The sequence below is a fragment of the Lemur catta genome, chromosome 8, assembly GCF_020740605.2.
Source record: "Lemur catta isolate mLemCat1 chromosome 8, mLemCat1.pri, whole genome shotgun sequence".
NCBI lineage: Eukaryota > Metazoa > Chordata > Mammalia > Primates > Lemuridae > Lemur > Lemur catta.
This window is the reverse complement of record NC_059135.1, coordinates 12,517,401-12,542,909: the sequence shown is the minus strand read 5'-3', so window position 1 is coordinate 12,542,909 and position 25,509 is coordinate 12,517,401. Positions and strand designations below refer to the sequence as shown.

Here is a 25,509-nt window from a genome sequence, read left to right as displayed (position 1 = left end):
CTTTCTAAAATTATGAAATTATTATGTGTTTGTTCATAATTAAGTACTCTGGAAAGAGAGATCATAGCTTTCACCAGATTCTTAAAGGCATCTGTAACCAAAAAAGTTAAATCACTGCAAACAGTAATCTTTGAACTTTTGAAACATGTACTGTATATAAACTTAAACAATTCCAAGTAACACCAACCAAAAGGTGAACATGAACAGAGCTTTACCATATTAACAACGTAACCAGAATGGTACTGATCAACTTTCCAATTTTAATAAAGTCTATATGTGCAGCCCTTGTTTCATATGACATCATTTTCCAACCTTCTTCTTTCATAAAATGCTACACACGTAACGGCCACAAGGAAAGCTGTCTATTTCTTAGCATCTCTGGTGCTCACATTTCTACATTCTATATAATCTTAGCACAAGCTCATATTTTTCAAATCTCCACATCAACTTTCTTGAGTTCAAAATTTTCACTGAGGACTTTAAGTTCTTGGACTTCACACTTCCATGCTCAACATCTTAAGTTTCCTTCTGACCACATCCCTCCTTTCTTTGTTAACTCCCACTCTCCCTGAACCTCCTCTTTAGGCTTACTGTGACCTCCAGGACCAACTCTTCTCTACCGTCATCATCCTGATTCTACTTTTCAGCATACAGCACAATGCATGCAATAAAAACTGGCATAAATCTAATAACTTAAAAAGCAATGAGAATCTCTTTTATTATAAAAGTAACCACTCCTATTATTGCTTAAATTAACTGTTTTATAGTTCCGAATATAAATTTCTGTAGTACAGAAAAGCACCATACAGAGGAGAACTCCTCTTACCCACTCTGATCAAAACCAGCATCTCTGGTTGGTTAACTAAAGTCAAGTGGTAAAGAGGGAAACTATTAAACATTCAAACACAAGTGCACTTTAAACATTTTAGAATATAAATGTTCATTCAGATATTAAGACTTTCTCTGAACAAAAGTCCAATGACTGGAGTTCAGTATTGTCTTTTTTACATATACTCAAACATAATAAACTGTCTAACATTTCTAATTTCAATTTCATTAAGGTGGAGCATGAATTAAAGGCATTTGTGAAGTTATCTGAAAGTATTAATAAAATCCTTCTATATTATTACAATTTCCACTCCCATGTTTCAAATTACCCACAAGCAATTCAAGCCAGTATGCAGCCATTTACTTTTTTCACATCTTTCCAAAGCATTCAATCTAGTTTGCTAAAGAAAACATTCTATTTTCACACTATTTTACTGATTTACACAATATCAAATTTTGTGATATTAACAAGTATAACTCGTAAAAACAGGTTTGAAAACAAATACAGCAGAATTTCAGTAAGCACAAAGCTCAACTGTTAAGTGCAGAATACAGAAGATTATACTGGAAAGTAACCTAACAGCAGTGAGAGAACTTTTTATCAGTATGTTTTACAACTAGAATAGAAAGTACCAGTAATTCTGGCAAGTCCTTTCAGTTTCAAATGTTCTACGATATAAGCCTATGAGACATTAAACAAATCTGGTGGGAAGAAGAAGAAAAAAAATACATACATATATATGTATATATATATATATATATATAAATTAGCAAGTTTAACATATGTCTACTAAGATACTAACACCTTTCTTCAGAAACCAAATGTTCTTAATTCAGGTTAAGAGAACTGTCAAATAATTAGATTAGATTAGGTTTTTTGGGAAAGAGCACTACCTACAAGAATTACAGAACAAACGATATATACAATTGTAATCTTCAGAGTAAATCGGAGTGTTCAAGTAAATTTTAAGTCCTCCTTTTTCGCTTTATTACAGTATAACTTATATGCCATAGAATTCATCCATTTTGAGTTCAATAATTTATACTAAATTTCTATAGTCATGCAACCATTGCCATAATCCAGTCTGGAATATTTCCACCACCCAAAAAAAAAAAAAAAAATCCCTGAAGCCCATCTGTAGTCGATATCCACTCCCACTCCCAGTAGCCTTGCCGTCTGTCTATAAATTTCCTTTTCTAGACATTTCATTTCATATAATTATTATAATCTTTTGTGTCTGATTCCCTTCACTAGGGGAATTTCTAAGGTTCTATTAATGTTGTAACATATATAAGTATTTCCTTCTTTTTAGTGCTGAACAGTACCCTATTGCATGATTATACCACATTTTACTTATCCATTCATCCATGTTTTTGTCTATTATGAATAATGTGGCAATGAACAACATTTGTGTACAATCTTTTTGTGGACATATGCTTTCATTTTCCCAGGGTGGATCCTAGGAGTGGAATTATTGGGTCATATGGAAATTATCAAACTGTTCTATCAATTACAGTAAATTTTTGAATACAAACTTATAATAATAGTAAGAATACTTGATGTGGAGTTAGGAATTCTTTGTATGATTCACAGCTCTGCTGTTAACTGGCTATAGAACCCTGAATAAGTCATTTATTCATAGTGGCCCTCAATAAAATGGAGGACTGGTAAAGATAATCTCTAATACAATTTCCTATGAAGTGTACTCCTCTGACCAAAAATTAACATATATGGGGGATCAAATACATTCCACTACTTTTTCCCTTCCTATTTGTTATCAGTCTTCCCTGGCCTGGGTTTTCCTCTTTCCAATTTTAAATAAATGATGCTATTCACTACTAAAAGAAGTGTATCTATAACCTCATGCCCTATAGTATCTGCTATTCCAAGCCCTTTGGCAAAAAGGCAGAAGGAGATCAGGCACAGCTGAAGAATTCTTCAGGTATGCTGTGTATGAAGGAAAAAGAAGCTTCAGTAAAGGAAGCCAGGCATGATGACAATACATATAGGTTTAGCATCCATAATCTGAAAATCTGAAATCCAAAATTCTCCAAAATCTGAAACTTTCTGAGTGCCAACATGAGGCCATACATACATGGAAAATTCCATACGTGACCTTATATAACAGGTTACAGTCAAAACTTTGCTTCATGTACAAAATTATTATGACTATTGTATAAAATTACGTTCAGGCTATCTACATAAGGTGTATATGAAACGTAAATGAATTTCATGTTCAGACTTGGGTCCCAATCCAAGGTGTCTCATTATGCATGTGCAAGTATTCCAAAATCCACCTCCTTCCCCCAAAACCAAACTCTGGTCCTGTGCATTTCAGATAAGGGATACCCAACCTGAAGCTGGAGGGTGCAGGCAGAACATACAATGCCTAAATCCATGGGACAAGGGAAATGCAGATACTATGGTATAAGAGCTGACCCTGTCTTTCTACTTGAGACTGTCAAGATGTATATACTGATTATTAATTACTCATTAAATTAATTATAATATTAAGAAAAACTGTTAACCCTAAAATTTGATTATAGATAACAGAGTGCTAATAAATGAAAAGGAAAAACACAGAAACTTAAGTATGGCTATATAAAATTAGTAATACTAAATGGCCACTTATATTAAATGTTTGATAGGTATGATTAATTATCATCAAATGAAGGCAATACACACATAAGCCCTTGATTGTTTATGTGTGCATATGTTAGACAGAAATGCATGAATACATTCACAGTAAACTGGTGATCTGCACATGATATATATTAAAATATTTGCTAACTGAGCATACTAAATCATTTGTTTATTGTTTACATTAGCACTAGCAGAAGGAATTCAGGCTGTAGGGATACAACAGCATTTTCATAACAGATTCTAACAGGAATCTCTGCTAAAATATAAGGTGGTTGATTTTATGTAATACAGATTAATGTAGCTCTAATCATTTAAATTCCTGTGAGGTTTTTATTTTTGTATGTTTCCATGTTAACAGTTAATTTTTTTTAAAGACCTTTTAAAAGTCCCAGCTCTAATTAACCTCTAACTATCTAGAGAATGGAATCTCAAACTATGAACAAGATTTTAAAAAAATCATCCCAAAAGAGAGAAAAAATATTTTAATCTCAGGCTTTGACCAAAATGTAGTTTGTGTGAGTTCAAAATTAGTTACTTATCTACTAAAGAGAGCTCAGTAGAGATATAAAGTTGGTGGCTACTTATATTTAGTTTTTTAAAGCCAAAATACAGGCGTTTTAAATATAAAACATTCTGAAAAACATGTTTGAAAGCCTAATGTGAGTCAAACATTATATTTACATAAAGGGATGTGAGTTTCATCACCACAGAGATAAACCACATTTTAAATCTCTATTTATAGTTCTCTCTCAGGGGCTGCTATTCCAAGGCCAAGGAAGCCTGCAATGGACAAGAACCTTCACTGGCTAGGTGGACCTTAGGGTAAGAGGGAGAAACCAATGATGGGGACTATTTCATGTCCTCCTTTTTACAGAGCTAGGCAGAAGTCAGACTGCTTCTGCATCTGACTTCATCCATACAGTTAGCTTGATAAACCAACTTATAGGCATTTCGTATATAATGTAACATCTATCTTTCACAATGCTATTCCACTTATTTCACTTCTAGTCTTGAAAGAACAGCTTTTATAAGATCAACATTTTTGCCAAGAACTATAGACTGGATAAAAAATACAAACGCACCAACTGTTTAAAAGCATCAACTAGGACAAGCAGTTCTCTAGGAGCTGGAGTAGAGACAGTCTTTCTCTGCTAGCAGAAAAAGGAAGCTCAACCAAGTGACCCTCATGTACAACACCTTCTGCAAACGCCCACTCAAGACCTATGGCTCTTTGCATTCCCAACAGACAAAAGAACACTAGCAATCAAGGTACCTGGCAACCCTACAAGACCGTAGTGAATAGCTCTGAAAGTTTGTTTTTCAAGCTGTCAAGCTGGTTAGTAAAACTCTTAAATAGTTCCTCTTTCAGTTTCTTGTACTCATAGTATCTATAACTGTGTTTTTGTCTTTTTCTTCCAAAAAGAATAGGAAAAGAAGAATGTAAACAGAGTTAAAAATCTTTACAAATATAAAATATTTATTCCAATAAACTAGAAATAAACCCTAAAAAGTTAAACTCATGTAGAAAAAAACAAGCAAATAACTCTATGGAAAGTCTATCAGAACATGTTAGAACCTGCTTTACTAAAGCTTAATCACTAGGGCACTCTTCTCTCAGCAAGTATTAATAATAGTGTTTTCAAATAGGGTTCACTTTCAAACCATGAAATAAATACAGGTTAAGATGGTTTAACACAGTAAAGACAGAAATCAGGGGGAAAAACCCAGAAAAGTACCAAAAAGTTTCTATTGCAGAATCATAGCAGGAAAAAAACAGTCTAAGTAGATCAAAGTTTAAAGAATTGTCCCAATATATTCCACAATGTAGTGCCTGACTACATTTCTAAAAAGGCACCAGTGAGGTATGAATTAGTCATTTTAAAACAGATTAACATTTCTGGATTTAACAATATTACTAGTAAATTTAGCAAAGCACAGGATATAGTGTCAAAAAAGCTGGTGTGAAGACTTAGCCACAACTTAAAAGCTCAGAGTCATCGTTTCCATAACTGTAAAATGGGCTTCAAATCTCCCTCTCAGGGCTCTGAAAATAAGGAAAACACAGTAGTTATAAAAAATTCTATTTGAAAATAATTTCCATTTTTGTAAAGAATTGTCTATCAAGACGTTAGACAAATCAAAACCCTAGCCATCTTTCTCTAGAGTTGTATAAACTGCATCAAATCATAAAACAAAACCACTGTTCCCTACTCCAAACTGAATAATAATCTAAGGGTAGGGGGAAACTAGAAAATAGTCCCTATTAGAACCTTAAAAGTAATCTCCCTCAAAGTCTTGGAGCAATGAATTTAGAAAACCATCTTTTAGGAAAGAAGACATGTAAAGAAGCGATATAATTCAGTGGTTAAGAGTAGTGACTCAAGAACCACACAGTCTCTGCCATTTACTAGGTGTGACCTTAATATTTGTGTTTCACTTTCCTCATCTTTAAAATGACATCTACCTCAAAATGCCATTCCATGTGTGTCCACTTGAGAAGAAAAACTCTTGAAAGAAAAGCTTTTATAAGACCAACTCCCCTGGCAAAAACAACTATAAAAGTTGAATGAAAATAAAAAACTACTACCTCACACTCATAGATTAGTTATTATACTATCAAAAAAACAGAAAATAACAAGTGTTGGCAAGGATGCAGAGAAATTGGAACACTTGTACACTGTTGGTGAGAACGTAAGATGATGCAGCTGCTGTGAAAATCAATATGGAAATTCCTAAAAAAATTAAAAATAGAATTACCATATAATCCAGCAACTCCACTTCTGGATATATACCCAAAAGAATTGAAAGCGGGGTCTTGAAGAAGTATTTGTACACCCATGTTCATAGCAGCATTATTCACAATAGCCAAAAGGTAGGAAAAACTAAGTGCCCAACAGATAAAATGTGGTACAACACACAATGGATTATTACTCATCCTTAAAAAGGAAGGGAACTCTGACATATGTCATAAGATAGATGAACCTTAAGGACATTGTGCTAAGTGAAATAAGCCAGTCACAAAGGGACAAATATCTTATGATTCCACTTATATGAGGTACCCAAAATGGTCAAATTCATAAAGACAGAAAGTAGAAACGTAGTTGGCAGGGGCTTGAGGGAGGGAGAAATGAGAAGTTATTGTTTAATGGGTACAGAGTTTTAGTTTTACAAAATTAAAACAATTCTGGAGATGGATGGTGGTGATAGTTGCACAATAATGTAAATGTACTTAATAGCTCTAAACTGCATACTTAAAAATCATCAAGATGGTAAATTTTATGTTATGTGTATTTTACTACAAATAAAAAAGCAAAAAAACCCCAAAAATCCACTGTTTAAAAGCATCAAAGAGCAACAAAGGCAACCTGGACTTGCGGGGCCAAGATTCTGTAGAAAAGGCAAGAATACTGACACTAACCATGGCTTGTTCCTCGGGCCATTTGCTATATTCAGAGGACTGGAAATAAGAAGCCAAGCACAAAGTCACAGGTGGGGCTGGCTACCAAACAGCTAGGACTTAAGAGGCCAAGGTTTTGAAGAAGAGAGAAATACAAAGGAGAACCAGAAATTCTGCAAGCAATTATCCACTGACATGTTTACTGATATATCACCTAAGCAAGCGATGATGACACCAAAAATCGAAACAGAAAGCATCACAAGGAGGTTAAAGAGCTGAACAAAGACTACTGGCAGACGTGCAATGCCAAAGAAACAAAAGTTCGAATTCAAGGCACAGTGATTCAGAAAGCAACCTAGTAAACATCTCAGGCTTTCTTTCATTTGAGACCCCAGAATGGCAAAGCCCTGTGAATGAAGGTATGCCCTGGGAAAAAAAGGCAAACTGAAAACAGAACAGTTAAGAAAGCCTGGAAAAGACAGTCTCAACTAGATCATGGTGATCTGTCCATACTATGCCTGCCTGCTGGAACAAAATTAAATTTCCTTTGGAGGCAGGTATCATCCAGGGCCTCCACAATTTTCATATACAATATGGACATTCAATCCAAAATTACTAGGCTTTTGCCCCCTTGCCCCCAAAACAAAACAAAAACAACCCAGGATCGAATGTCTGACAACCAAAAGGAAGGAAAAAAAAAAAAACACAACAAAACAGGAAGTCAAAGTATTCTAAGACTCTTACGGTATCCAAGTGGTAAAAAACAAAATAAAAAACTAATGTAATATATAAGGATGTACACTGTAATCTCTGAAGTAACCACTCATAATAAAAGAATATATAAATAAGGAGTTAATGGGGAGGGGTGAGGATAATAAAACATACTTATTAATCTAAAGGAAACCCCCCTCACCAAAAAAAAACTGGGAAAAGTAGTAACAGATTAAAACAAAAAATAGGATGGTAAATTTAAACCCAAATATATCATTAATTTCGTTAAATGTAAATGAACTAAATGCTTCAATATATGAAACAAGAAACATACTTCAAAACTCTGGGCTTATCAATTCTATTAAACAGAGTCAGGCCAGGCACAGTGGCTCACATCTGAAATCCTAGCGCTCTGGGAGGCTGAGGCGGGAGGATCCCTTGAGCTCCGAAGTTCGAGCCCAGCCTGAGCAAGAGTGAGACCCTGTCTCTACCAAAAATAGAAAAAATTACCCAGGCAACTAAAAATAATTAGACTGATAGTTACGCAAGGCTGTAGTAACTCACTTTAAGAGTTCTTAAAGAAACTGTGATCAACATAGTACTAATCTATCTACAGCTCCTGTTTTCTCCCTTTATTACTATTCCCCAGACACGGCATCTAGTTGTTCACTTTCAGTTTTAAATGTTACAGCCCTTTTCGCTCTAACATTTAAAATGATCTAACCAACATATCCTTAACCCAATCCCACTCATAGGTTTCAGGCCCCTTGAAATTGCACAAAAAAGTGTGTGCTGTGTCATATGTAGATGTACACATGCCTACATCTAGGAAAGGGTCCATGAATTATGACCATTCTCCAAAGGATCTATGACTCCCAATAAAATAAGAATCACAGGTCTTATCCAATAAATTTACTTTACAGATAAAGAAGCAAATGCCTTACCCAGAGATGTTAAATGACTTAAGCACACTAATGACAAAGCAGGAACTAAAGCCAAGAGTCTTGTATTTATCATTAAACATTTTTCTCACCCCTCCCAACTTTCTATATATATATTGGCAGCAATCCACTTTATGGACAAAAGTTTCATTCCCTTTACTCCATCAAGAAATATGTGCTGTGTTTCTAACTACACTACAGGGTCTACTTCATGCTAAGCAGTATAAGCACTGAATAAGTATTTGCCACCCTGAACTTAATGTCATGGAATGCTAAATCATCGCTACATGCCAAAAAAAAAACCAGGGCACAGTGATCAAGGTATTTATGGTTCTATTAATTTGTTTCAGACAGCAGCTGAAGAACATTAAACAATTTTAAATACCAAGAAGAATAATGTAATTATGCATGACAAAAACAAAAAAGAAACAGGAGCTGAGATGGAAGGCAGGGAAGAAACCCTAATTATCAAGCACATTCTTAACTTTTACAGTATTTATGACGATGCCCTCCTTTTATTTTACATAAAGATGTAGAACTTGGCTTTTGACCTAACTATAAAAAGATGCTAGGGTACTAGATATCGTCAATCACAGATGCAAAAATCAGAGCACATATGGAGAACGCCTGTCTTAAACACATCTTTCTTATAAAAGCAGTCAATAAAAACATTGAACAGGTATGAACTGTAATAGCTCAAAAGCCACTGGATTCTGTTTTCCTCTAGGATGTCATTTTGAAAGCAGAAGAAGATGCCAGGAAAACTCTTATCAACCTATCTGTGCTTTTCCAAAATGTAGCTATTTTCTCCAAATGTACAGTCGACTATCGTAAAGAAATGTGGTGTTTTGGAGATAGAAGCATCAAAATCTATAGGACAGAATACTGATCCACCACCATCTCTATGTTCTCATCCCATCTTCTGATCTCCAAGGGCACACAAACTTTCCTTGGTAGCTTTGGCAGATAGCTTACAGTATTTCTCCCAACTATGCTCCTTTGGTAACTATGACATTCAACTATTAAGCAATATGACACACTCCTTACAGATACCTTAATTTTCATCTTCCATTTTATCAAGACTCTCTTCAGCCACAAATTGATATGAGCAAAGCTAGCATTTGCATTGGGCCTGCCCCCACCATAGAAGACATCAAATAATTGGGGCACTGAACATCATTTTTTTGTGTTATGAACCTTACATGAACCTGCCCCTCATTCTCACTAGATCTCCAGGTCTACTGATCCCTAATACCTAATACTTCCATCTCCTGGGACCTTATGATTTACTTGCCTCCTTATTAAACAGCAGAGAGCCATGAGCAGCCATGTCAACAATGCTACTGTCTGAGAATTCTCCCCCACACCCAACAGGGGAAAATTTTATCGGTGGGTTTTTCTTATTTTGAACATTTTTCTCTGAGGCTGCTAAGTACCTCTGGAAAAAAGACAAACTCTGCTGACTGTTCTACTATAAAAAATTTGTGCCAACCACCTAAATTATTCCCTCACAACTACAGATAATCTATTTATTTATACCTAGGTTACCCCAGCACAGCACAAGTATTCAAAACTTTTATCCTTGTATTAATTTCCCATTGCTGCTGAAACAAATTACCACATATTTAGTGGCTTATTTATTCTCTTATAGTTTCAGAGTTCAGAAAATTGAAATCAGTTTCAGTGGGATAGCTAAAGCTAAGACACTGGCAGAGCTGGTTCTTTTGGGAGGCTCTGAGAGGGGAATCCACTTCCTTCCCTTTTTCAGCATCTAGTGGCCATCTGAACTCCTTGGCTAGTGAATCCTCCTCCATTTTCAAGGTGCATTACTCCAGTCTCTGCTTTCATCATCACATCATCTTTTTCTGACCCCGACTCCTCCTGTGTCCCTGTAGTAAGGATCACTGTCATTACATCAGACCTAGGGGAACAGCTGGGGGTAATCTCATCTAAAAATCCTCCACTTGATCACATTTGTGAAGTTCTTTTTGCCATATAAAGTAACATTCCCAGGTTTCAGATATTAGTCATGGACATATATGGACGGTTGGATTATTCAGCCTATCACATGCTCAAGCTCTCAACAATTCACATGCTTCTGTCACCCTAAACAGATGGTCCCACCTTCTACTTTACTAAGGAGACTAAGAGCATGAGGAGAAGAGTTCCTCAGCTTCTCTCCTCTTCACAAAGTTCTTATATTCCATCTTACCTCTTTACCCATCCCTGATGACAGAGCTCAAAGAAGCAGTGACCCCTCCTTTCCTAGGTTACTCATGTCTTAGAATTTAATCTCTGGAATCTTAAGAATAACCTGCAATACTACTCTACTGTTGCTGTTTATGAAAACTGAAAATATAGAAAAATACAAGTAAAGACACAAAAATATCTTTGAGGCCACGTGCGGTAAGTAGCTCACACCTGTAATCCCACACTTTGGGAGGCTGAAGCGTGAAGAATGCTTAAGGCCAGGAGTTTGAGACCAGCCTGGATAACATAACCAGACCCTGTCTCTACAAAAAAAAAAAAAAAAAAAAAATTAGATGGGTATGGTTGTGCATCCACCCCTGCAGTCTCAGTACCTAAGAGGCTGAGGCAGGGGGATCCCTTGAGCCCACGATTTTGAGGCTGCAGTAAGCTATGATGGTGCCATTGCACTCCAGAATGGCCAACAAAGCAAGATCCTATCTCTAAAAAAATAAAAAAGAGGAGGGGAGGGGAGGGGGAGGGGAGGAAGAGGAGGAGAGGAGAGGATCAATTTTTAAAATCTACCATAAAGTTTTATATAAAAAATTCCTCTTTTAATCCTCTATTAACTCTATACATCCAGGTAGAAAATGATTTTCTATTCCTTTGACATTAATTCTAATTGCTCAAAGAGCAGCCTATCTATAAATTTAATTTTTATTAAAATGAACCAAATATTAACACTTATGGATTATGTTAGTAATTAAGGCTATCACAGAAACTTATAACAAACATTCGCTATACTATCTTTTCCCAATCACTAATCTTTTGAACAATTTCAAACTGAAAACGGAACTTACACTAACTAGTCCCAAACTATGTTAAAAGCTGAACATGCAATAATTTCTTTAAGGAAAAAAGGAATTAAAAATAACAAATTTAAGTAAAGCAGGGATTACAAACTCTAATGAATTCACGGGCCAAACAGGTAATGCAAGTCTCAAACATAAGGAAGGGGTGGAGTGGCAGAAACCAGAGGTCACATGTTCTATCTAGAAACATGTGAACTTTTCTTTCTGAAACACTGAACCTGCCAAACAACAAAGTTATGTGGGACAAATTTTGACCAATGGTTGCCTCCATGTAACTTCTGATTTCACCTTCATTTTCAAGAAGGAGCATGTCCCATAGTATCTACGCACTCCGTGCACGATATCTTAGACACAGACACCTTGTTAAGAGTAAGTCAGCTAGCTGAGTAGGTGGTAGGTGGCAAACAGTAAAGCTTATTCTCTCTTCCCTCTTTGAGCCTGAGACCTAAAATTCCAACAGTTAGAGCCAGTAATCACAAGCAGAAACCTGTGTAGGTTCCAGTACACATGGGGTATATGGCCTATTCAGGTAATATGATCTGAGGTGTCTAGAATGAGAATAAAATTTTTCAAAGAAAATAATGTAAAAGTCAATAGGAAAAAACTTTTTTGATTTTTGGGAAATTAAAAGCACTTATTTATCTTGAATGGGATATTGGTTAGAGGTGTGTACGTTTGTCAAAAATCATTTTGTACACTTCAACTCATGTCAATGTATATAAATTTTACCTTAATTTTAAAATGCAATTCTAAGTGTATTTTAATTAAGCCCAGAATACTACACATAAAAAGGCAAAAGACGACAGTGAAGGACAGGAAAATAAAAAAATTTACCTTGTAGAATATGAAGATATCAATACTTTAATTTCTTTCTGAATCTAAATTTTTAATAAGCGCTTTTAAAAAGCATGGTCTATTAAAAAAGAACATATTATATATCTGTATTAATTCATTCAAGATATATGTGAGTGCCTAGTTAAGACATAATAGTGACACATTGTCCCCATCCTCATAAAGTTCAATCTAGTGGGGAAACCATACACTAAACAGTTATTAATGATTGTGATAAATGCTGCAAAGGAGTAGTATTATGTATAGTGAGAACAACTGTAGTCAGTGGGGAGTACATGGGCCAGGGACATCTTACAAGAAATATGAGCAAGACTTAAAGGATAGGCTGGGTGCGGTGGCTCACGCCTGGAATCCTAGCCCTCTGGGAGGCCGAGGCGAGTGGATCGCTTGAGGTCAGGAGTTCCGAGACCAGCCTGAGCGAGACCCCGTCTCTACTAAGAATAGAGATAAAAATTATCTGGACAACTAAAAATATATGTATAGAAAAAATTAGCCAGGCATGGTGGCGCATGCCTGTAGTCCCAGCTACTCGGGAGGCTGAGGCAGTAGGATCGCTTAAGCCCAGGAGTTTGAGGTTGCTGTGAGCTAGGCTGACGCCAGGGCACTCACTTTAGCCCGGGCAACAAAGTGAGACTCTGTCTCAAAAAAAAAAAAAAAAAAAAAGACTTAAAGGATAAGTAAGTAGGGAGCAAGTCACATGAAGAAAGAAAACATTCTAGAAACATTTCCAGACAGAAGACACGTGTGAGGATTCCAGGATGAGAGGTAAGGATTTCAGCAGGGCAGTAACATGATCAAAACAACAACTATGGAAGCAATATGGAAAAGAGAATAGATTAGAACTCACTGAATGTCATAAGACTACTTATATTGAATACTCCCAGAGAAATGAAGGTGGCTGGATGTTGGGTAACAGAGATGAAAGCATAGAGAAATCGCAGACTCTGTCAACAGATGACATAGGGAGAAAGGGAGAAGGAACTGATAAGAATAATTTCCAAGTTTCTGGCATGAACAACTGGAATGATAGTGATTATGTCAAATGAACTCATTTGACATGCCAAATTACTTAGACAATGAAGGGAGCCATCAACTAGACAAATGAATATACATGAGTCACAATCTCAGAGAATGAGGCTAGCGACATAATCTGAGAATCATCTGCACAGACAAACATGAAGCTAAATGAAGTGAGAGTGTACCATGAGAAGAAAGTCTAGGGCCAAGTCCAAAGAACGTCTATTTAAGGGGGAATAGTGCGAGGGATGGTAATGGTGGTGGTGGTAGAGGAGGAGGGGCTGAGAAGAAACAGAAGGTAGGAGGCATACAAAGAGAGCACTTTGTCACAGAAATCAAGGACATAAAACATGTTAGAAGAAGAAGAGGGGCCAACTGTGCCAAATGCTGCTGAAAATCAAGAAGAATGATTAGCAGTGATCTTTGCATTCAGAGCTGCACAGATAGCATGGTGATCCTAATACAGGGAAAACCGATCAGAATAGTTGAGGTAGAAGCTTAACTGGAACACAAAGTCAATGAAAAATGAGAAAAGAGAGATAGCAAGTGTCAACATTCCTTATGAGACATTTAGCTGTGAATGACAGATGAGAAACCCTGGGAGACAGTGCAGGGGTCCATCAGAAAATTTAACAGAATGTTATTTCGAGGATGTGAGTGGCCTGAACATATCTAATGCTGGTGAGTAAGATCCAGTAAAAAAAGGCAGAACCCAAAAATAGTTAAGGTTTCAGATGAGGTAGAGGGGATGTGATCCATAACACAGGTTGAGAACTTACCTTTAACAACAGGACAGAAAACATCAGCCTCCACAAAAGAGGAGGGAAAAAGCCATAAAAGGGGAGAACATACAGGTAAAGTTCTAGACTTAGTGGCAAGAAATGAACATAGGTCCTACTTGATGCTTTCTATTCTTTCTGAGAGGTAAGGCAAGATCATTTATTAAGAGTGACGGGACCAGAGAGAGAGAGAGCTGAAGGTTTGAAGAGAAATAACAGCTGGAGCAAGCTGACTAAAGGAAAAGAATGAAACTGCTGGGCAGTATGGAGGGCTGATGAAAGGTCTGTGACAAGGGACAAACAGTAACACCGATCTACCTTATGTAAGATTTCAGTTTATCCAGTGTTGTGGTACTACCATGTGGGTTTGATGAAGAGATGATGGGACAAAAAATATTAACATTAGTTAATTTTTACTAAGCATATTACTATGGGCCAATCCCTATAAGTGCTTTAGATGAAGGGTTCATTTAAGCCTCATGGTTAACCCTACCCAATTGGTGCAATATTAATGACATTTTTTTCATTTTATAAGTGAGGAACCTGAGGCATGAACTAATTAATTTCTTGACTGTGATCACTAAGTGGTAGAACCAGGATTCAAGGCTTGAGATTTCATTGCAAAAAAAAAGGAACTGAAACAAAACAGAAATTTAAAAAATAACATGAGAGAGTATGTGTGCATACAATTTTAAAATAATTCTTTTGTCAACAGAGCAATGAACCACAAAATTACATACAAGTAGTTTTCTATTTTAATGTTAGATTAGTTGATATGGAATTTAAAGACTCACCAAATCTAGAATTTAAAGAGAACAGCAGCAAGCTAATTTATTTCTCATATGCCAGACATTATGATATGTTTTCACATGCTATCTCATTTACTCTCAAAATGACAGCACAAGCTGATCTATAACCTGATGAGAAAAATGCTCAGGAAAGCTCAGTAATTTGTTAGACCTTTTTTATCAAATTCCTGAAAAATGAAGTGGCCTCTCCCTGACCCCCTTTGCCACTAAGCCCTTACAAAACCTGGGGCAATAGGCCTGACTGAATTCACAGAGCAGAACAAAAAACTTTACAGCTGTTTGTTCTCACTGGAAATTCTTTCTAAACATTGCTTTATCCTATCAAGTAAAAGAAACTAGGACAAGCTCTTATCACTACATTGCAACTAAAAATCAAAACCAAAGAAACTGGAAATAAAAATTTGAAAAGAAGGTGAAACTTTAGAAGAAAATCATTATATCCAATTCCCAAACAAATACTGAAATAACAAGTCATTAGACTTGTTAATTTTACAGTGACACAATTAAGCTTGTTGAATCTAGCTTCATTCTATAACCATACTAAAGTTCAAAAAAAAAAAAAAAACCAGAATTTAATCTCCCTGAAAGTTATTAAACAGCTAGCTCAAGTCAATATTTTCCAAATTGTCTTGCTTAACAGGACTTTTTTTCTTTTTTTTTTTTCAGCTTTTGGGATTTTTCTTTTTTTTTCTTTTTAATTTTTTATTGATACATAATAATTGTACACATTCATGGAGTACATGTTATATTTTGATACAAGCATATATATATAATGATCATATCAGGACAACTGGGACATGATTCACCTGAAACATTTATCATTGCTTTATGTTGGGAACATTTGAGAACTTCTAGCTATTTTGAAATATAATAAATTATTGTTAACTATAGTTGCCCTATTGCACTATTGAACACTAGAACTTTTTCCTTCTATTTAACAGTATTACCCATTAACCAACACCTCTTCATTACCCCTTCCCACCACCCTTACCAACCTCTAGTAGCCACTATTCTATTCACTACCTCCATGAGATCAATTTTTTTTAGGTGCCATATATGAGTGTGAAAATGCAATATTTGTCTTTCTATGCCTGGTTTATTTCACTTAAAATAACACCAGGACTTTTTTTCTTGACTGATAAAAACAAAAAACAGCAATAGGTAAAAAAATGGAATCTGACAAGCTAATATCCTTAAGCAAGACTGGCTGTAATCACGCACCACAAGGATTTACTATTAGGAGAAACAGATGGCAGCTATTAGACTATAATTATTACAAAAATATTTATATTAATATGACATCCTCTGTCACTGAAGATGTAAGAACTTAGACTTTAAAAACCTGTAAGAAAATATTCAGCTTTCATCTTTCATGTTGTCATTTAACAATCCTTACTTAAGAAGATATGTTAAGTAACAGGCTTTTCAATATCTCCCATTTTGAAACACAAGTGCTAAATTAATAAATTTTTTAAGAAAAATTAAATCATTCCCTTTCAGTTTTCGATTCTAACCATTCAGTAACTATGTGAACAATTAAGATTTTATTCACATAGGGCTGAGACTGGCCCTCACAAAGGAAATACTATTTATTTAAAAACCAAAACCACCTCCCACACCAAGATGTACCACCCAACTAAATTTGACAGGCATTGTGTTTTGAAATGCTTCACATCTTAAAGGAAAAAAAACAATAAAAAAGTTCTACTTACCATATACATTAGTATGTCTCTAATCATCACCATAGCTGTCTGATGATCATTCCAAGCTTGATTTAGCGTTTGAAGAAAGTTGTTATTCAATGAATTTAGTACATCTTCTCGCACCTAGTAACAGAGGAGTTCATTAATTCACATCCAAACACATACACACACTAATATATATATACACACACACATGCACTTATCCATTTAATAAAGTGGAATCCTTAATTTTAAATCAAAGAACTGTTATAGACCAGTAGAAATGTAATATTTTAAGCTATAATCTATACACATATGACATCAAATGTGTATGTATAGTCCAGACTTCTCTTTTGATCTCCAGAATCATAAAACAAACTCCTTGGCATTTCTCAACCCTCCAATGACTTAACATTACAGTCAGAACAAAATCTTTTATTCTTACAATGAACTATAAGGCCCTATAGAACTGGCCCCAGGCTACTGCTCCAACTAAATTTCCTACAATACCTCCTCTCCCCCAACTTTGAATAATGATTGAGTACTGATTCTGGAGTTAAATTACCTGGGCTCCAATGCCAGCTCCCTAACCAGCCATGTGATCTGGGGTAAATTATTTAATCTCTGTGCCTCAGTTTCCTTGTATGTGAAATAGTATCCCTCTTGTAGGACTGTTATAAGGATCAAATTAACACGAGTAAACACACTTCAAACAGTACCTAGCACTTGCCAAACACTCAATAAACATCAACTATTACCTTAGTATACTCCAGTTTCAGTGACCTCCTTGCTATAAATACAGCACCTGGGCTGTGCCATGTCTTCTGCCTCGATTCACATGGCTCATTCCCTCACTTTATGCTGCTCAAATTTCATCTCCACAGAGAGGTCTTCCTTGACCACCTACTTCAAATAACCCCTATCTCTACTTCTTTGCCCTACAATTCATTTTTCTTCATAGTACTCATCATTATCTAACTACTACATTACATATTGATTCTTTCTTCCACTAAAATGTAAACGTAAATGCCTACATGGTAGCAGGATTTGTCTTTTCCATGTATACCTCCACACCTAGAACAGCGCCTGGTATATATATGTATATATGTAAGATCATTTATTTCATCCCCACCTCCAATACCTAGATTCACCTTTGACATGATAAGCACTTTTAGGACATCTGCTTGTGCATACAAAGTTTGAATCTGAAATACTTTCCTAATTCAATCCTGATAAAAGACTACTCAGATTTCAAGAATTCCATTCCACCATTCACAAGCTTAGTACCATCTTCTCCAGTAAGAGGTTGCTGACCACCACTCCTTCCTGCTATGCTATCAGCCCAATGGAAAGATCATTTTACTAGGAAACAGAACCTAGACTCTGGTTCTAGCTTTATAATGAAGATGCAGTGAGTGTGTTTGTCCTCTAAGTTCCTACAATACTTAGGGACTATATTGCTAGCTTCTCCAGTTATTCAAAGCCAACCAACCTTCCATGGCCTACCTCAATCATCAATAACTCCGGTCTAAACAGACATCTTGCATCTCCAAACATCATTTATCCTAGATAATCTGCACTAGTGGGGTAACCTTTTCAGGTTCAGAAGAAATCAGAAGTCATGGTGCCTTTTGAGAAACATGAACTATCTAATACACATGTTGAGATATATAGATATTATAAATACATACAAATAAAATGCCATTCTGTATTAGATCTAGTACAAACAAGTGGTTGGAAGTACCAAAGATTAAAAGAAAATATACAGAACACACTATGGGAGAATAAGTTCAAATTGAGAAAACTGTATCTACTTTATTTTTTCTTACATACTAGAGGAAATGAATGAGGTCATTAGATGTAGTGATGGGACAAACACACCCAGTTTACTAACCATATAGTATGAAAACCACTAGCCTATACCACATAATTTAGAATTTTCTTATAAATTTAATCTTGTTCACAAGACTAAGCTCCTCAACAGCAAGTTACACCACCCAGAAATTGCTCCAAAAATACACTGACTTGATCAAAATGATAAACACCCATATTGGTTAACAATACTATGTTAAATACTTTTACACAAAATGGATAATAATAATACATCATTTGTTTCAACTCATTAAATCTAACACTTGTCAGATGCAAATCCAAAGGTAGCTGACACTAAAAAACAAGTTGAAAATGTGCTTATTTACAAAATTCCGCACCAAGCTGCACATTTCTTCAACTAACCAATGAAGCCTATGGTTCATCAACAATGAACCAATGTACCAATAAAATTATATATTCTAAACACCAAAATATCTACTCAATTATTCTTAAGGACTTAAGTGAACTTTTACATACTTCTTCTTTATAAAATCAAGTTAAATGTTAACTATTAAAATCACCCTGATTTTGGAACACACAAATGTGCTTGGCATATTTGTTGGATGAATGAAAAACTGAATTAAATAAAAAGTTAATGTTATAAAATAAGACATACACTCTAAAATCACTCATTTATACATTTTACAATAAAATATATCAAGTATTTGTGTTAATATTTATAATTTATATTTATACCTGCCTTCCAGCAAAAAATGCAATCAACTAGTACAATGTGTCATAAATGATTGACTTATTTGCAAGATACGTCAAAAATTTACCCTAACAAATCAATAAAAGTGAATTTTACTAGGCAGAAAATAGCATATTGACAGCTAATTTTTTGATTATTCAGTGATTATGTATATACACAACACCTTAGATACACTGTTGCAATCTCCTCTCAATTATTCAGATTAGTCTATAAACAAAAAATTCTTCTAATATTGCCCTAGAAAATTATTTTTCTACTGATACATGAAAAATAAACAGATATTTGTTCAAACATACACAATAAAATGGTAAGAATGAGATGAAAATTCAACTTTTATGAAGATTAAAACAGGCTTTTTAAATGATAGTAAGTTGGCATACAAAGCAAAATACACACTTAGTGAAGAAAAAAAGAATTAACCTTTATTTTACAAATTATGAACACAGTATCAAAACCATGAAAAAGAAAGTCACGGCAACATGGGGCCAGGGGTAACACTCTAACACCCTAATACAACCACCATTATGTTCTTCTGTACCAAGGGAACCCTGCTGTAAAAGGTGGTATCAGAACCAAAAGAGCCTACAGATCAAGTATGATCACCATTATTATTAAAGAAAACCTACATTAAAGTCACACAGATCAAAAGACATAGAAGACCAAACAGCAATGCTAGGGAAGTTGAGAATAAGATGGGACCATCTGTGACAAAAAAAAAAAATGAAGCAACTAGTGAAAAATGATGGCTGTGCACGGCACTTAGCATTGCAAAGAAAGACAGAGAAAGTAGCTCAGAACAGTGGATCACAAATCTGGCAGAGAAGTAGAATCACTTGAAGAGCTTTTAAAAATAGAGTTAAGTAGGAAGCAGTAGTATAGGCCTGTGCTAGCTAGTTGGGAGGCTGAAGTGGGGGGATCGCTTGAGCCCAGGAGTTTGAGGCCATCCTGAGTAACACAGCAAGACTCCATCTCTAAGTAAATAAAAAAGTTTTTAAAAAGTGGATTTTAGTCAAGAGAATGAAAACACAAGCCACAGACTGGGAGAAAATATTTGCAAAAGACATATCTAACATGGGATTATTATCCAAAATATACAAAGAATCCCTAAAACTTAAAAATAAATAAATAAACCCAATTTAAAAAATGGGCAAAAGACCTAACAGACACTTAACCAAAAAAGATACACAGACGGCAAATAAGCATTTGGAAAGATGCTCAACATCACATATCATTAGGGAACTGCAAATTAAAACAATATGATTCCACTACACACATATTAGAATGCCCCAAACCCAAAACAATGACATCAAATCCTAGTGAGGATATAGAGCAACAGGAACTCTCATCCACTGCTGATTGGGAACTCAAAATGGTATAGCACTTTGGAAGACAGTCTGGCAGTTTCTTATAAAACTAGATACATTCTCACCATATGATCCAGCAATCACACTCCTTAATATTTACCCAAATGAGTTAAAAACTTATGTCCACACAAAATCCCCCCCACAGATGTTGATAGCAGCTTTATTCATAATTGCCAAAACCTGGAAGGAACCACGATGTTCTTCAGTAGGTAAATGAATAAACTGTGCTATATCCAGACAATGGAATATTTTATCAGCACTAAAAAGAAATGAGCTATTAAGCCATGAAAAGACACGGAGGAAACCTAAATGCATATTATTAAGTGAAAGAAACTAATATGAAAAGGCTACATACTGTATGATTCAACTATATGACATTTTAGAAAAGGCAAAACTAAGGAAATAGTAAGAAGATTAGATTTTCAGAGATAGAGGGATAAATAGGCGGAGCACAGAGGATTTTTAGGGCAGTGACACTATTCTGTACGATACTATAATGGTGGATATATATCATCATACATTTGTCCAAACCCATTGACTGAGTTCATGCCAAAAGTGAACCCTAATATAAACTATGGGTGATAACGATGTGTCAACATAGGTTCATCAACTGTAACAAATATACCACTCTGATGTGGCATGTTGATAGTGGGGGAAGCTATCAGGTGGGGCAAGGGGTATATGGGAAATCTCTGTACCCTCCACGGAATTTTGCTGTCATCTAAAACTGCTCTAAAAAACAAAGTCTATTTTAGAAAAATAAAAAAAAAAAAAAGATTTGAGAGCCACCCAAGATCTAAAGACAATCTAATTTAAAAATGTCTACCAGGTGAGTCTGATACAACATCCGGGATTAGAAAACCAAGGCCCCACTAACCATTTCTTTTCCTTTCCTCTGAAGAATTTCTTCAACATGAATGTTTTGTTCTAATAGTAATATTTATGCAATTCTGAGTCCTGAGTTTTTTAAGCCACTGGTTAACATTCACCATTAACCTTTGCTTTAGGAGAAAAATACCTAGCTATATCGTATCACTTCCAAAGCACACAGTAATCCAAAGAAAAATGCTATATTCCAATGAAATGTAAAAAACGAAAGTCATCTGAGAATTTTAAGCAAATGACACCAAGAGCATAATTTATTTAAAAAAAATGAAAACTGAACTCCATCAAAATTAAAAACTTTTGTTCTACAGATACTGTTGAAACAATAAAAAGAACCAAGCTACAGACTACAAGAAAAATCAAATCACTTGCATCCAAAACATACAGGAAACTCTTAAAATTCAGTAAAGAAAGCAAATAACTAAATGGGCAAAAGACTTGAACAGACACCACACCAAAGATAAATAGAAGGCAATTTTTCACGTGAACAGGGATTCAACATCATTAGCCATTAGGGAAATGCAAATTAAAACCATGATGAGCTAGCAATCCACATCCATTAGAATGGCTAAAATAAAATGCCAACAATACCAATTGCTGACAAAGATACACAGCATCTGGAACTATCATACATTTTTGCTGGTGGGCGTACAAAATGGTACAGCCTCACAGTAAAAAAGTTTGGCAGTTTTTATGAAGTTAAATATACACTTAACCACATGACCCAGCAATCCCACTTCTATATATTTACCACAGAGAAATGAAAAGTTACATTCACGCAAAAATTGTCCACAAATGTTCACAGAGCAGCTCTATTTACAACCACAAAAAAACATCTAAAAAAAAATGTCTTTCAACAAGCATATAGGTAAATAGATAAGCAAATTGTGGTACACTCATACAGTAGAGTATCAATGAGCCATAAAAGGGAACAAACTATTGATACAACAGCTTGAATCAATTTCAAAATAATTATGCTGAATGGAAGAAGCCAGTCTGAAAAGGTTACAAACTATTTAATATGATTCCAGTTAGGTGGCATTCTTGAAAGAAAAAAGAAAAACAACAAAACAAAACTATGGTGACAGAGAACAGATCAGTGGTTGCCAGGGACTAGTGGTAAGAGGAGGATGTGACTATAAAGGGATAACAGAGGGAGTTTTCTGAAGTGAAGGAACTGTTCTATATCAAGCATGAAGATGGTTACATGAATTTGTACTTGTGGTAAAATTCACAGAACTACACATGAAAATAAAGGCCAATTTTATTATATATTAATTTTTTATGAGTATAGTAATTATGATTCTCAAGTTGGGTGCTATTTATTGTATCATAAACATAAGCTATGATGCTATAAGCTGTGTTCATAAAAACAACTTAAATGTCAAAGGATGAAAGAATTGTTATGCAATCTGAGTATATCAACCTTACGAACCACTTTGCAACAATTCAAATTTGCATATCACATTCATTTCCATGAATATAGCTTTTCTTGCATTTAAAAAAATTACATCCTTAGCAAAGTTTAAAGTGAAACTACTAAGTCAAAAGAAACCCTTTGTTTTGCAATGATTTAATAAAATCTGTTCACTGATAAATTACTGTTCAAGCTGCAAGAAACACATCCTAAAAAGTCAATCAAATTACTGATAAAGGGAAGCAAAGGAGGATTACTAGAGAGGACAGCAGGCAAGACCAAGAGCAGGAGCTACAGGGTCCTAGACTTCGCCCTTGAGTTTTCACATCCAAGCATCTCCATGGATTGACAAGGAAGTTGACCCTGGGCCAGTGGCTCTTGGGCTAGCTAGAGAGTTGAAGGACGTTATCACAGTACTTCCCACCCTCCAACATACACAATTGTTTTTAATCATTAATTAAAATTTTTTCACCCTCTAAATTTCAATGCCTTTGGCAAAATCCCAGCAGCCAGTCCTAATTAAGGTAAGACAAAGAAATCAACTAAAATGAATTAAAGACTTTAATTCTAAAGTTCACTGAAACTAGAACATATAATCAATGATTATGGAATATGGAAAATTGAGGACTTCATAAAAAGTCTTAAAATTCAAGACAATATTTTGTCCAAATATAGACAAATCTCTAAAGTATAGAAATTTAGACTTAGCATTATTTTGCATCAAAAAATACACAGGATATATTAAAAACATAAAATGGGGCACATGAAGTACATGCTAAGTATACAAAAGACATAAAAAAGTATCACAGAGGTACTATAACTCTAAGAAAGTGAGTCCTTCTACAAATATGTAGTACTTTTAACATTCACCCAGAAGCTAAAATAATCAAAATCAGTATAGGTTGAATATCCCTTATCCGAAATGCTTAGGGCCAGAAGTATTTAAGATTTCAGATTTTTTCAGATTTAGAATCTAATGCTCACTTGTTGAGCACCCCCATCCAAAAATCCAAAATGCTGCAATAAGCATTGGCTTTGAGCACCACGTTTCAGATTTCAGAGCATTTCAGATTTTGCAGACAACTGCCCAAGAAAAATTACTAACTAGGACTCTGACCAAGTCACTTAACCTACCTGGTCTATAGCTTCTCTACGCGGTAAGTGGTTGTAACTGTGGTTGGTTAGAACAATGGCTTTCACATCATGCTCCACTGAGATGCCTTACTTATTTAGTACCACTGCAGGGAAGGCTCCATCTCTCCTGATTAAAAATGACTTACACTGGTTTTGTATGATTTTTAAAAAGGGGTTTACACTATTTAAAATAATTGGCAGCCTCTGGATGCCTGCTAAGTATCTTTCTGGCTCAAAATTCTAAAACATGTTGTTTGTTTCATTTGATGAAGCCAGCATAATATACAAATATGCAACATTTAGCATGATCTATAAAAACAGCACTTAGGTTTCCACTTACAACATTTAAATTTTTTCATAGTCCTGCATTAATCATGTATGACCTGAGGGTTTGTCACTTTATAGATTTTACTGGTTATGTAAATCTTATTTTTCCAAGGAATGCCATTAAGGAAGAATTCTTAAAGATCTGAAAATATTTTCCAGTTTATCACACCAGAAGCATATGACACAAACCTATCCAAAAAAGTGGCTTATTACAGAAGTGACTCTTCATCGGAGTCAAGCTATGGGGTATGGAAGACAACTCTCCCAATCTGATACAAACTGTTTGAAAAACACTCCACAGCTCTTCCTCTCACCCTGAGAATTCCTGACTTTAAAAGTTAAAAAGAGACAGGGCAATGTTTTGCTATTTTTACATAACAGTCATACATAATGAACAATGGCAGTACAGGTGTACTGATGCTTGCTCTCCTTTCCTGTGAAGAAGAATAGAAACTTTTCCATGACTGGACGGAATGCTTTTACCTTATACTTTGAGGAATTCTTAATGAAGCTGAACTCCAATTACTTTTATGTTCAATATAAATTTGGTGAATAGATGTTGCTACCTCTTATAATACATAAAACAATCTTAAGATTTCTGTATTTCAAAGCAAGCTTCTACAAGGTTAGAATTAATTTTAAATTTTGTAGATATTTTAAATATACTGATGATATAAAATTGGCTGTCCTCTTGACATTTTTTAGGTTGACAGTATTATTCTCATCATTTTTTAACTAACTTTAAGAAATAAGGTGGGAATCTTGATCAGAGAAATCATACCAGTAACCTTAACAAAACAGTAAGATAGCCACTGCAGGGAAAAGTCTTTCTCCCAATTGCTATCAGAAGATTCTTCTATAAGCAATTTTACTAATGTATAGTTAGTAATGTAACTTCAAGCATTTCATAAAGTGCACACTACTTTCAATTTCAAAATCAAATTCATTCTTAGTGGCAATATTCCCCATTCTCACTCTTTAAGTGTCCAAAATGAAGCTCTTAAAGAGATATCAACCACCAATTCAAAAGAATATATAAAAATCTTTCCCCAAACTGACAGTTCAAATATTTACGTTTG

The 25,509-nt window shown here is 35.1% G+C and overlaps 1 protein-coding gene across 1 annotated transcript in view; it reads right to left on the bottom strand.

Moving 5' to 3' along the window:
- The window catches only part of CUL3 (cullin 3), a 102,909-nt gene that overhangs the window by 40,400 nt on the left and 37,000 nt on the right, over positions 1–25,509 (bottom strand). Inside the window, exon 3 of the mRNA XM_045559098.1 lies at positions 16,750–16,863. Within this exon, the coding sequence (XP_045415054.1) occupies positions 16,750–16,863 (114 nt within the window). The remainder of the gene's footprint in view (positions 1–16,749; positions 16,864–25,509) is intronic.